Source organism: Grampus griseus (genome assembly GCF_964374135.1).
Source record: "Grampus griseus genome assembly, chromosome: 20".
NCBI lineage: Eukaryota > Metazoa > Chordata > Mammalia > Artiodactyla > Delphinidae > Grampus > Grampus griseus.
In genome coordinates, this window is record NC_139014.1 from 14,316,712 (window position 1) to 14,331,233 (window position 14,522).

At 46.3% G+C, this 14,522-nt stretch overlaps 1 protein-coding gene across 1 annotated transcript in view; it reads left to right on the forward strand.

The window, feature by feature from the left end:
* Nucleotides 1-418: 418 nt before the first annotated feature.
* Nucleotides 419-14,522, forward strand: part of ERN1 (endoplasmic reticulum to nucleus signaling 1) — a gene marked incomplete at its 3' end in the record, with an annotated part of 77,902 nt that continues 63,798 nt past the window's right edge. Inside the window, exon 1 of the mRNA XM_082678878.1 lies at nucleotides 419-574. Within this exon, the coding sequence (XP_082535004.1) occupies nucleotides 521-574 (54 nt within the window). The 5' untranslated portion in view covers nucleotides 419-520. The remainder of the gene's footprint in view (nucleotides 575-14,522) is intronic.

Sequence of the window (14,522 nt, forward strand, 5' to 3'; positions counted from 1 at the left end):
CTCAGCGGGATCACTGGGACCGCCTGGGGCAGGGAATGCGCCCGTGTGGCGGGGTTGCCGGTCTCCCCTTGCCCTCAGGCAAGCTCTTTGCCTCGATCACTCAGCGTCCCTAGATGCCCGACGCAGAAGCCTGGTGCTCTTCTCCTGCCGCCGCGGCCGGGGCACTCAAGGCCAGCCGGAGGCCCAAGCTGCCTTTGGCACCGCCTACAACCCCGCCCCTCCAGCGACAGCCCCGCCCAGGCCAACCCCAGCCCGCCCCCAAGCCTGAGCCCCGCCCAATCCCAGACCCGCCCCTAGGCCGGCCCCGCCTCCTGCCCCGCCCCGACCGGAAGAAGCGCCGGCGCCCGGCACTTATAGGGCCGGGAATGGGGGTGCCACCACCGCCTAGATAGCTCTGCGTCTGCGGAGTCCCGGCCGTCGCCGCACTGTTGTCGCGGCGCCCACGCCCCGTCCTCTGCACGCCCGCACCGCCCCCCTGGAGCCGGCCGGACCGGTCAGGAGTCAGGGCCGAGTCCTCGCCATGCCTGCCCGACTGCAGCTGCTGCTGCTGGCGTTGCTGCTGGCCAGCCTCCGGGTGAGTGACCGGGAAGGTTGGAGTGGGGAACGGCGCGGGACGGGCCGGGGTCTGAGCCGGGAGCGCGGCGGCGGCGGCCCCAGGCTCCGTGCGCCCGGGCGGAGACGGCGCCTGGCGGGGAGTGGCGGCTTCCTGACCGGCCGGAGTGGCGGCCGCGGCCGGCCCCGCCGAGGCGTCCGCCACCCAGGGGCCTCGCGGGCCAGCGCGGCTGTCACGAGCAGCGCCTACCCGGCCGTGTGCTCTCCGGCGCAACTTTGTGTCGTCCTAGCGGCACCTTGGGGTCTCCAGAAGGCCCCGGGCCCTTGGGAGGCCGCCCCACCTGCCGGACCCTTCCCGCCGGTGGGCGCCAACTCGGCCTGGCGGTGGCCGCGGAGGAAGGGCAGAAAGGGCCCTGTAACCAAGGAGAAGGGAATGTCTTGCGTTTGTAATCTTAGCTTGAACTTTTCAAAATGCGAGAACTTTGGGAAACGAATGCCACTGGAAGTGGGTAAGCGTTCTTACCCTAGAGCTTGATTCCGCTTACCTGCCTTGCAGGTCTCTTGGCATTGGAGACAGCGGGCTTCCTTTCGGGCAACAAGACATCGTTAAGCAGGTTAAGCGGTGGGAATGGTACTCTTGTTTTCAAGACCCCATATGGGACAGCAGTGAAGCCGCTTCGAAACTTTAAACGAAAGACTGTCTCCTCACGGGAGAGCACCGTGGGGCTGTCCAAAAAGTCTTTTCATCTTTTTCTGGAGAGAAGAGCCTGGTTTACATTTATTTAACTTTCAGGCCTTCACTCAGGCTGTGGATTCGGGCACCGTGGCTGGGAGGACATTTTGTGGACAGACATGGCTTTTTTTCCCCTTCTGGTTGGAAGAACCTAAATTAGTGAGTGTTGTTTTTAAAAAAAAAAAAAAAGAAAGAAAACGTATTGTTCAGGATGTGGGTATGGTGCATTGGAGCAGGTTCTGTTTAATGACCTCCACTGTGTACTTTTTAATACGGTGTATCAGGTACCAGGTGTCCAGGTGGAGAATTGACATGTGTATACCTGAGTGCCACAGCATGAACTCTTTGGAGGTTATGCATTTTAGGTAAATAATAGTCCGTGCTCTTGGGGTAACAAGAATTTGGAAACAGCTGAAGTAATACGAGGCCACCTTTTTCAAATTCAGAGTTATTTATTTAAATTAATTTATTAATTTATTTTTGGCTGCTTTGGGTCTTTGCTCCTGCACCCAGGCTCTCTCTAGTTGCAGCGAGCGGGGGCTACTCCTTGTTGCAGTGCACAGGCTTCTCATTGGGGTGGCTTCTCTTTATTGCAGAGCACGGGCTCTAGGCGCCTGGGCTTCAGTAGTTGTGGCACGTGGGCTCAGTGGTTTTGGCTCGTGGGCTCTAGAGTGCAAGCTCAGTAGTTGTGGCGCATGGGCTTAGTTACTCCGCGGCATGTGGGATTTTCCTGGACCAGGGCTCGAACCCGTGTCCCCTCCATTGGCAGGCGGATTCTTAACCACTGTGCCACCAGGGAAATCCTGGGGTTTTTTTTAAAGGAAAATTTGTGCACACTTCACAATAAAACTCATGTCAGTTAAGTTTTCCTTCTGATTGAATTTTTTAAAAATACACTTTCAAAACTGGGGTCAGGTTTTGAACTTGAACATTTCATCTTGGATTGGTTAACTGCTGCCTGGCATCTGTCCACAAATAAGAGTGTAAAGAGAGTGACCAAAATGTATGAAATGGAAATCAGTCATTTCATATCATCAGAGCCTTGTGCATATTGTTTTCTTTGCCACATCTTTTCGTGTGCTATTCTGTCACTGGAGTCTAGTGTTTTAGTTATTGAACAACTTTGGCTAAAGAACCAAAAATAACTATTTAGCCTTAGTTGGGACTATAGTTTCGCTTCATGTAAATATTTCCAAATTGTATTTAGAAATCCAAACTTTTCAGAGTTCATGGTAAAAGAGTCCAACCCTTATCAAAAGGTTATGTTTTAGTGTAACTGCTTTTAAGGGCAAAGGTCAGAATTTCATTCCCAGAATTACCTACCAGTAGAAACTTCGATCCCCAAACATAGTGGGAAGTATTATTTTAAAATTCTAAATGAAATGCATTGCCGAGTTTGCAGTTAAATTAGGCAGCAGTGATGTTGTGCAGAATGTACTGGCTGTAAAATCAGACAAACCTGAGTTCTTTCTGGTCCCTTGGTAGCTGTGTCCTCAGAGTCTTAGAGACTCTGTTTCCTGATCTGTGAAATGGGGACAGCTAACACACTAAGAGGTGTGAAGGGATCTGGCTCATCATAGGTAATGTAAATTCTCCTTGCCACCCCCCAAAGGTGTTTTTTACTCTAAGTCATCATTTTTCAATGTTATACTATGCCTGAGCAAGGAATATTTTTTGATGCTGTTTCTTTTTGATTGATGAAGTAACTAGTGCAGAGGAGGCAGTATTGTGATTTTCCTTCAGTGTGTGTCTGAGCCAGACCTTGACTCACCTGCAAGCTGAGACTCCAGGCTACCGGATCCAAAATGCAGTTATATCGGTGTTACTAAGCACTCAGGGCTGTGTCTTTTTTTAATCCAGAAGGTGCTTATTCAGTCAGTGAGTTTTTCGCCTCCTTCCTGGACCTGGATCTTGTGCCTAATGTTGGTTTGTGTTGCATCATTGCTGCCCTGTGGTCCTCATTGTACAGTGTTTGGGTGTCACTTCTCTCAAGTACCAAAGAGATCTGTGGCACGTGAGGCAGGGTACTTTCTTCAGGGAGAGGATATGCAATTTCTTTTATTCAGCCGATGTTTTGGTTTTAGAGGGGGATAAACAACTTCACGGAGAATTGCAGATCACGTGTGCACAAAAACACACGGAGACATGAGTCTTAACTAGAAATGGCCTTGCTTATCATTTATTCTGATAGTTATCACCTGCATGAATTATCCTCATAGGAGGCATCGAGTATTAATACTGCTGCCACGAGGAGAGTGAGGAGGGTGTTTCATGAAGCTCATGTTCTCAGGACTGCTGATCCTGAAATTAGACTGTAGTTGTGCACGTGCGTTTGTTTTGTTTCATTAACTTGCCTGTCCAGGAGGCTCTCCGCAGTCATGTGGCTTCTAAGAGCACAAGAGAAAATGTGTATGAGAGTGATTCTTGAGAACGTTCGACGGTAGACCATATTCCCGAATATAAAACCAGTGAGCTATGTAAAGGTTTCTTCATGTCTGAGCAGAACAGTGCCATCTGCATGGGCCTGGGGGTTATAGTTATTTGCATGCCTCCGATGGCGTCTCCATTCTTCAGGTTGAAGAATCATTGGATAACTATTTCATTTTCATTGGAAACCTCTTTGGTTTGGGGAATCCACAGTAATCCTTAGGCTTAATATTGTGGATGTTTTATAATGATCAGATGTTCTCCCTAAAGAGATGATATAGGGGAGAAAAGCCTAATGTATCATTTTGATGGATTCTGTTTTTATTATGCACGCATAACTCGGGGCCTGTAACCTAGCAATATGATTAGAGTATGAGGCTGGCTTAAAAAATAGGGACAGTGAATCATAGTCTGTGAATAATAAACATGCTGGTTGGCTATATTTCCCAGGGGCTGGGGATTTTTTTTTTCCTATCTTTACCTATATCCCATGTTTGGTTTCAGACTTTGCTGCCTCAGAGCAACACATGCTCAGAGATATTTAAATGAGTGAGTGCACCAGACCACATACAGACTGGGAAAAGTAGAACTTAAAGTGTGCCCCCCCCCCGCTACTAGATACCATACAAAAACAAACAAAAAATCCCAAGGTCCTTGCTTACTTGACTTTTAAAAATTTTAAGTTCCTTTTACACAGTCTCTGCATCACTTCTGATTATCTTATGATCTTCATGTACAAAGACACAGCAAGTCGAACAGTGTAAAAATGTGTTCTGTATATATTTTATTTATTTAATTATTTATTTAAAAAAATTTTTTGTCTGTGTTGGGTCTTCGTTGCTGTGTGCGGGCTTTCTCTAGTTGCGGGGAGTGGGGGCTACTCTTTGTTGCTGCACGCAGGCTTCTCACTGCGGTGGCTTCTCTTATTGTGGAGCACAGGCTCTAGGCGCGGTGGGCTTCAGTAGTTGTGGCACGTGGGCTCAGTAGCTGTGGCTCGCGGGCTCAGTAGCTGTGGCTCACGGGCTCTAGAGCACAGGCTCAGTAGTTGTGGCGCACGGGGGCTTAGTTGCTGCGCGGCACATGGGATCTTCCCGGACAAGGGCTCGAACCCATGTCCCCTGCATTGGCAGGCGGATTCTTAACCACTGCGCCACTAGGGAAGTCCCTGTGTTCTGTATTTTTGTTCAGTTTTTTTTTTTTTCCACAGAATGTCTCCTGTGACCTGTTAGGAAATGTTCTGAGTGCACCATTGCATTTGTCACTTTCAGTAGCACCTTAGTAAACCGTCATCCACTCAGAAAGCATTTGAGCCTTCTGTGCCCAGAACCAGGTTAGGGACTGGGGTCCTAGCTGAGCAGGGTTGATGTGGTAATAAGCCATGCTTTGCCTGGTGATCACCCTACTGGGGTCATATGGGTTCTTTCCAATTTTTCCACTATTATAAGAAAGGTGATTTCCTTTTCTTCAAATCTTTTGTGTGTTTGGTGTTTTCTGTATGATAACATGGGAAGATTTGAAAATAAATCTCTCAGAGTATTATCATATTTGTCGTAATAAAGAAAAAAGAAAGCATAGATAGTCTAAATTTTTTTAAAACGCACAACATATCTATAATTCTATTACCCAAACATTACCTCTATTAACATTTTAACAGCTTTATTGAGCTATAATTCACATAGCATACAATTCACCCATTTAAAATATACAGTTCAATGACTTTTAGTATATTCACAGAATTGTGCAACCACCACCACTATCAATTTTATGATATTTTCGTCATCCCCAAAAGAAGCTCCATACCCATTAGCTGTCACTCCCCATTTCCCACAAACCTCCCAGCCCCTGGTAACCACTGATCTACATTTGTCTCTGTAGATTTGCCTGTTCTGGACATTACATATAAATGGAATCATGCTACATGTGGTCTTTCGTGTCTGGCTTCTTTCACTTAGCGTAATGTTTTCAAGGTTCATCCATGTTGTAGCCTGTATCGGTGCTTTGTTCCTTTTTATTGATGAATAAATATTCCATCATGTGGATATACCACATTTTGTTCATCCGTTCTTCATTTGATGGACATTAGAGTTTCCCCTTTTTGGCTGTTATGAATAATGCTGCTGTGAACATTTGGGTACAGATTTTTGAATGGCCATGGATTTTCATTTTTCTTGGGTATATACCCAAGAGTGGGATTTCTGGGTCATGCGGTAACCCTCTGTCTAACCTTTTGAGGAACTAGCAAACTGTTTTCCAAAGCAGCTGCACTATTTTACATTCCCACCCGCAGTGTAGGAGGGTTCCAATTTCTCTACATCCTCCCCAACACTTGATATATATATATTTTTAAAGTCAAGTTAGTTTTATTGTCTTGTAACAGTCTAACATATAAATCTTAGCTCTGACATAAAGATGCCCAACACTTGATATTATCTGTCTTTTTTATTATAGTTATCCTAGTGGTGGTGAAGTTGTAACTCCTTAGTTTTGGTTTGCATTTCTCTGATGACTAGTCTACTCATATCTTTTTTTTTTTTTAATTCTTGGCTGCGTTGGGTCTTCGTTGCTGCGCGCGGGCTTTCTCTAGTTGTGGCGAGGGGGGGCTACTCTTCATTGCGGTGAGCGGGCTTCTTATTGCGGTGGCTTCTCTTGTTGCAGAACACGGGCGCTAGAGCACAGGCTCAGTAGTTGTGGCACAAGGGCTTAGTTGCTCCGCAGCATGTGGGATCTTCCTCGACCAGGGCTCGAACCCATGTCCCCTGCATTGGCAGGCGGATTCTTAACCGCTGAGCCACCAGGGAAGCCCTCATATCTTGATATATGTCCTTCTAGACAATTTTTATGTGCACATATTTGCAGAGATAATGTTTTTCTTCCCCAAACTGGAATATAACATGGATCTTTCTGTGTCAGTAAATTTAATTCTACAACATTATTCTCACTGGCTGTGTGATACTTCTGTGAAAGAGTATACTGTAATTTGACCATTCAACCATTTAAATATTGAGGCTGTTTTTAATTTTCATTACTATAAACAATTGTGATAAACCTTACTGCTAAACTCTTGAGCCCTTCTTAACTGCTTAATTATTTCCTTGGGATAAATTCCTAGAACTGGAATTTGCTTGTCATATGTACTCTTTTACAGTCCCCTCCTCCAGCCCCCAAGCAATATTAGATGTTTTAAAAAGCACAGAACTAACCTTAAATTGGTTTCATGATAGCCACTTTAAAGTAAGCTGTTTTCTTTTAGCAGGGTGGATTTTAAGTCTGAAAATGGAATGTTTAGGTTTTATTTTGCTTATATTTTGAAGACCTGAATAACCACAACAGTTTCTTTATGACACCCTATGTACCTAAAAGCTATTGAGAAAATGTTTTATTCTGATTTGTTAATAGCTTGTTTGCATGCAGGGTCCTTTGGTCTGCAGTGGTTTCAGATCAGCTTTCTAGCAGATGTGGCTCCCATGAGCACTCTGAAATACCTTGGGATAATTCTGTGTTTGGTTTTGAGGGTAGCCCACCCCCTGCAGAAAAGATTATTATTATTTTGGCCGTGCCACGCAGGTTGCAGGATCTTAGTTCCCTGACCAGGGGCTGAACCTGGACCACGGCAGTGAAAGCACTGAGTCCTGACCACTGGACTGCCAGGGAATTCCCAAGATTCTTTTGATAGTTGGTTATGAGGCCATTTAAAATTTTGACTCAAGACTGTTCATAAATCAAAAGTTGATGCATTGTTTGTCTCTTTCGGAAGCCATAGTTCTTAAAACATATAGCTTGTCCATACAGCTGATTTTCCTAGCAAAATGAACATACCACTTGACAATAAAGTAAAATATTTGTTGGCGTCTTGTTTTGTTTTTCCCACAAACGTACCTGGACTTACTCATCCAAAAGAATGTTGTCTCTTTCAAAATAATAACCCCTTCAGGGTCAATGTTCATGTCAAACAAATTAGTCTTTTTTTTTTAACTTTTTTTTAAACTTCATTTAATAATTCAACGTTAAAATGAATAAAAGAGCCCTAAAAAGGCAAATATTTATTATTAAGCCTATTATCCTTACACAATTCCTTCTGGTCTCTGCTTGAATATAACTTTGACGTGGTCCACACTGAAGTTTTGACCAACACTGTTATTACCCAGCTTGACTGCACAATTTATCGAGGCCACTTGGATTCTTGGTTGTTTCTAAAAACCAGTGAGAGACTTTCTACCACTTAGCGGATTCAAAAGTATGTTCTTTGAAGGTAATTTCCAAAACATTCCAGATGTATTGTGAGCAGTGGGAACATGTATGGATAAATGTTTAGCTTCCCGTCAGAGTACGTTAGACTCCTAGAAGGGATCTTGCTGGTTTAGACCAATAAGTCTTAATATTTTCCCCACCCCACCCCCACATAAGGAATGGGATGCATGACCACAGTGCGAGCAGGTTAGAACCTTCAAAGGTGGTATTTTGGGGCACGTACCACCCTCACTCAGGCATCACCCTGCCCTCGCAAGTTGAACAGTCACTGCTCTGCTGTGTTCCCAGAGCACAGAGATGAGGAAGCTGAGACCAGACAGTGCCGGTGACCTGTCCATGGTCATGCACCAGTGGCAGAACTGAGCCCTGAATCTGATCCTTCCGCTTCCCTTTGAAGAGCAGCCCCTGCAGTGCTTATGTCCTGGTACATCTGTTAGAACAAATAAGTCCAGATACCCCAGTCACACCTGAGGAGGTGGCCAAGCCATGTTACAGGGAGAGATGGGATCTAGGGAAGGACCAGAAGAGAAGAAAGTAGGCGTTCCTGTAAGCTTGGGGAAATGCTCAGACGAGCATTGTTCCTTCCAGGAGAGTCGCAGCCTCTTACCCTTTGTTTCAGTCAGAGAAAGATGCAGATTTGGGATGGAAATACTGCTTTACCCTGAGCATCTCCATCAGGGATATCAACCGAATCCGGCAGTCACGGGGAGAATGCAGGTTAAGAGGCCCTTACACCAAGTTCTCAGTTTAAGCTCTTTTCTTTGCTTGAGGTCTAATAATATCCAAGCAGGTGCATGTTTTTCAGTAAGATCTTGCTCCGAAATGTTTCTGGAATAGTAAAACCGAAAGTTCATGTCTTCGAAGCCTTTAACCAAAGTTTCTTTTCCATACTGCAGTCACAGCCTTCGACAAGGGATCCTGAAAAGAGAACTCTTTAATGATCAGGCCGGGTCTGGGGTGTTCGCCTTTGCAGAGGCCCCACCTCCCACCAAGTGCTGGCACCAGGAAGTGGGTATATGATGACAGGAGAGAGAGTAGCCTTGGCCCTTGGGCCACAATAGAGGGACCTCAGTTAGCTCAGGTGGGTCTCAGGAGAGGGTAGTGAGGGAGAGAGAAGGAGGCCAGGAAAGTGCCCTGCATGGGGATGGTGCACTTCTCTTGCTGGTTTGTCCTAGAGGGCAGGGACTGTGTTTTGCTTACCTTTGCATCCTCTCTGGCATTTAGCACGGTGAGTCGGTCCTCGTACCCCCTGTAGTACTCAGCAAGTATTGATTGAATTTCTCTTTGAGGCTCTTGAAGACCAATAAGACAAGGAGCTCTTTTATCATCAGGCGACGTGGGCTGTGGATTTGCCGGGGGATAAGGAAAATGTTGCTTTAGCTGTAATCTGTATTCTTTAGTGAGATCTTATCAACAGCGTTTCTTTCTACACAATGAGAGGGTTTCCAGGATACTTGCTTGGGTGGACATGACCCCCAGTGTGTGGTGCTCTCTTGATAGGCTCCTCATATCAGTCATGAGATTAATTTTCCCACCGCCAGACCCCAGGAGATAAATGGTCTGTGATTATTCCAAGGCAGCTTCATTTTTTACTCAGCATGATGTTTCACTATTAAAAAATGAACCTTGATCCAGGGTTGTCCTCTTCTGTATTAAACATGATTTCCCTAGTTAGTAGGCTAATTTATAATTATCATTCAAAACCACCCCTTCCCTCAGTGGATTATTTTCCCTGTCTATTTCAGATGAGGGAATCATTGTTTGTCCAGGCTGCGGGAATGTGTGTCATGGAAACCGGATTTTTTTTGTACATTATCTGAACAAATAGTGCCGTCAGATCCCTCGAACCTGACATTGTCATTGATCTCCGGTTGGGTCAGAGGACTTTGTTGACCAAACTAAGTCAGATCTCCTTCCTCTTAAAGCAAATGACCCGTGATTCCTGAGGGGCCTCCAGGAGAGAGAGAAACACCTGTCTGGGAGGCCACAGCTGCAACCGGGAATGTGTTACTTGAGGCGGTGCTTCTCCACCCCGGCTGACTGAGTCACCTGGGGACCTTTTAAAATACCCTATGCCAAGGTCCCACCTCAGCTGAATGAAATCAGAATCTCTAGGAGTGGAGGTCGGCATCCTTTCTTTAAAAAAGAAAAAAAATTTTTTAAACCCCAGATGATTCTAACATGCAGCCAGGTTGAAGCCATCAAGTAAGTCCTATTCCTTTGTCCTGGACACAGCCATTGTGTCCACCTGTGCCCTGTGATGTCACAGAGCCCTGGACGAAACCAGAGCCAGCCTTTGGCTTTTTTTCCGGAGAAGTTAGGACGGATACATTCTTCTAGTTAGTGGCAGAACTAGAAATAGAGAACCTAGCATTATGTGTCTTCTAGTATACTATGTTGCCCAACTTTTAAAGAACAAGTAATTCCAGACAGATGGATATGTATGTGTTTTTGAGTACTAACTACTGAATTTGCTTTTTTAAAAAATCAGCTTTAACTGATAACTGACCTTAAACTCAAATACGCTTAGTTACTGAATTATAAGATGTTTGGAATTATTTAAAGTTCCACTTATGCTTATTTATTATTTTTGCCTTCTCCATGCATTAGGAGGCCTAAGGAATCCAAACAATACTTTTCCAGGTTCCTTCACATACCCTGGTGGGTCAAATCATCCTTCAAGTTTGAAAAGAGCCTTCTCTAGCCAGAGTGAAGTAGCTAAGGGGAGTGGGTATGGGAGAAATTTGTGGAAGGAGTAAGTTGGACAGTTAAAGTACAAGAACGAAGCATATAAACAAAAAGGGGATTTCTTATCAGGATGAGAATATGTACGTTGGAAGCAGGTCGCCGGAGGGTCCAGCTTGTGATGCTCTCCTTCCCCTTTCTGTGTGAGACCTGGGTATCTGGACGGTCACCGGCCTCGCAGCCTGCAGGGTTTTTACTGCAGGTGCACCGTTGGAAGGCCGCACTGCAGAAGGCCCTGCAGGAGACGGCCGGTCCCCGTTTCAGCCGCTGCACCTCGGTTATGACTCAAAGAATCCTAAGAGCTGGTTTAGAAAAAAGAGGAAACTCACTTCTAAAACTCACATGGACTGGGCTGGACCAGATCTAAACTCTGCTGGAACCATGTTGACAAAGGTTCGTAGAACTGGAAGGTCACCCTTTGAAGTCAGCCTCTTTCCTTGGCCGCCCCACACGGCTTGTGGGATCTTAATTCCCCGACCAGGGATCAAACCCGCATCCCCTGTATTGCAAGGCAGATTCTTAACCACTGGACTACCAGGGAAGTACATATATATATATATATATATATATATATATATATATATATATATAACTTTTACAAACAAAATTAAATAGTTTTTTTCTATTGTGGAAGTATTTATAAGATCTCCAGATAAATTCAAGTACTGCAAGAAAGGCATAAAGCCAGGTTTAGGGCATCTGCCCTCGAAGGCACCGCCTCCCTCTGAACAATCCAGTGACCTCATCCAGTCATTCTGTTAGAGTTCATTTTCCACTTGCTGTGGTCTGGTTTTGCAAAGAAGAAAACGGTTTTCTTTACACAGAGAGATTAAGAACAAGTTTATCTGTAGTTTTGGTACTCGAACAGGGGACCAAACCACAGCTGCTTCTAAAACCAACCCTATGTCATCCTTATCTGATGGTTCAGTATTTGGAAGTCTCTGGGGCTTTTGGTGAGGGGGGCGGGGTGGGGGGAGTTTAATCACTTACCCGATTTGTGGTTTGGAGAAGAACAGAGATCTCCCTTTTGGTTTAGGAGGTGGTTGGCTTTAGAGTCTATGGCAAGTACATGTACTTGAGAGTCACCCACGTCCTCCTGAATAACATTAGTCGATTTCTATGGTGTTTCTTTTCCCCCACCCTGAACCTTAAAGTGAATCAGATTATGACTAATTTCCAGTGTTGCAATAGTTAAAGATGAGTGGGGACACTGGGATGTTGAAAGACCAGGATCAGGCATGACTGTGTTCAAAGGCATCAAGACTTCTAAACTCTCATTCTCATGTGGGTTTTGAGCACGTTTTGATTGGTTGGAGGCCAGAAGAATCTACAGTAAAGCGTGAGGAGAGGTGAGGGCCTGCTAAGCCATGGATCGTCATGCTTCTGAGCTACAGGGCACATCCAACCCAGTCTTCTTTTTTTTTTTTAATAAATTTATTTATTTATTTATTTTTGGCTGCATTGGGTCTTCGTTGCTACGCGCCAGCGTTCTCTAGTTGCGGCGAGCATGGGCTACTCTTCGTTGCGGTGTGCAGGCTTCTCATCGCAGTGGCTTCTCTTGTTGTAGAGCACGGGCTTCTAGGCGCACGGGCTTCAGTAGTTGTGGCACATGGGCTCAGTAGTTGTGGCTCACGGGCTCTAGAGCGCAGGCTCAGTAGTTGTGGCGCACAGGCTTAGTTGCTCTGCGGCATGTGGGATCTTCCCGGACCAGGGCTCAAACCCGTGTCCCCTGCATTGGCAGGCGGATTCTTAACCACTGTGCCACCAGGGAAGTCCCTAACCCAGTCTTCTTACTTTATAGAATCAGAAACTGATGCCCAGAGAAGTTTAATGACTTGCTCAGAGCCCAAACCAGGACACATATTCCTGTGGCCTGTCTCATTGTCTTTCAGCTTCCCTGGTCCAAAAAACATCTGTTGAGCATGTGCCAGGCTTGTGGGGATACCTTGGGGTTTTTTTACTTGGAGTTTAAGTTTTTTTGTTTTTTTTTTTGGCTGTGCCACGCAGCATGTGGGATTTTTAGTTCACCAACCAGGGAACAAACCCGCGCCCTCAACGGTGAAAGCGCAGAGTCCTAACCACTGGACCTCCAGAGAATTCCCTTAACTTGGAGTTTAAAGGATGATTAGCAGGTTTTGGGGTTGCATGAGCATAGGATAGGCCAAGGAGTGAGCAAAAGGCCTGAGCAGGGAAGTGTGGGCTCAGAATCTTAAGGAACTGCTCTGGGCACGGCCCGGGCTTGCTGCCAGGTCAGCTTCTGGAAGGCAGAGTCATGGAACCTGCCGTCTTTCCCCCGGTATTACACTGTTTCTCTGCTAGATGGTAAACTCCTTGAAGGCAGGAGTCTTATAGGCCTTGAGGCTCCAGCACCTCATGCAAAACAGGACCCTTCTTTCTGTGTATCTGTAGGAGAAAAGAGTCCAGTGTGGGGTGGGGTTGAAATAGGTGAACCAGCAAGTTAGTTGGATGTAGAAGAGTCAGTCAACAGGAAGAAGTGTGAACCAGGGAGTGCCTGGAAGAGACTGATGAATACTGCACGTGCTTGCCAAGCTGCCTGAGGAACGTGAGCCTGTGATCCGGGACTAAACGTTGATCCCTGAGGTTAGTGCCCACTGGATTTCTGCCGCCTGCAGCAAAACTAGCCCTGGAAGTGACTGCAGGTACTGCAGAGAGGGAGCCCCCCGGAAAGGAAAAAGAGAGGAGGGGGCCTGCTTCACTCCTTCCGAGGGGACTTTGTGATCCCGTGCGTGGTGTCTGGACCGAGAAGTCGCTCAGAGGAGGGGTCTCGAAAGCAAGAGACCTTGCGTTGGAGGTTGTTCTATAGGCCACATTTCACCACAAAACCAGCATTGTTGGGCCTCCCTGGTGGCACAGTGGTTGAGATGCAGGGGACACGGGTTCGTGCCCCGGTCCGGGAAGATCCCACATGCCGTGGAGCGGTTAGGCCCGTGAGCCATGGCCGCTGAGCCTGCGCGTCCAGAGCCTGTGCTCCGCAACGGGACAGACCACAACAGTGAGAGGCCTGCGTATCGCAAAAAAAAAAAAAAAAAAGAAGCCAGCATTGTTAAACTCCCCCACGAAGTTTCAGCGTGTTATGCTCCTGTTCAGCTGTAAACCGGCTAAGCAACACTAGTCTGACGTTAGTATCAATGAAAACACCAGAAAAGACTCACCTGGGGTGTGAACACAGGCTGGTATATCTAACGCTTCGGCTTCGAGGAGCGTTTTTCCCTCCGATCTGCTTTCACACCTGTGTGAACAGCGTGCCCTCCTGCTTTCTGTGAGCTGCATAGGAAACAAATAAAACATGGATTTTGTGGCTCACTCCGTACAAGTACACACTCGGCCTTCTTTTATTTTTTGCCACATAGCACGGCTTTCAGTATCTTAGATCCCTGACCGGGGAGCGAACCTGTGTCCCCTGTAGTGGAAGCGCGAAGTCCTAACCACTGGACCGCCAGGGAATTCCACACACACTCGGCCTTCTGTCTGCTTCCCCAGCCCCTCCTTGTCCCATTCCCCGCTCTGCTTTCTCTCTCCAGCAGCACTGGTCTGATAGGTCCTCGAACACAGCAAATTATTTTTAGTCTCAGGGCTTTCACATAGGCTGTTTCCTCTGCCCAGGAAATTCTTCCCTTCCTTCTCCCGTTCCTGTAGATCTTAACTCAGATGTTACTCCTTCAGAAAAACCATTGACGCTGTGATCCACACCCCCTCACATGAGACCAGATTGGCTTCTCCTTTTATTCTCTTATGGTCTCTTTCATAGCACTTACTGCAATTTGCTATTCTGTTTGTGTGACATTTTTACTGCTGT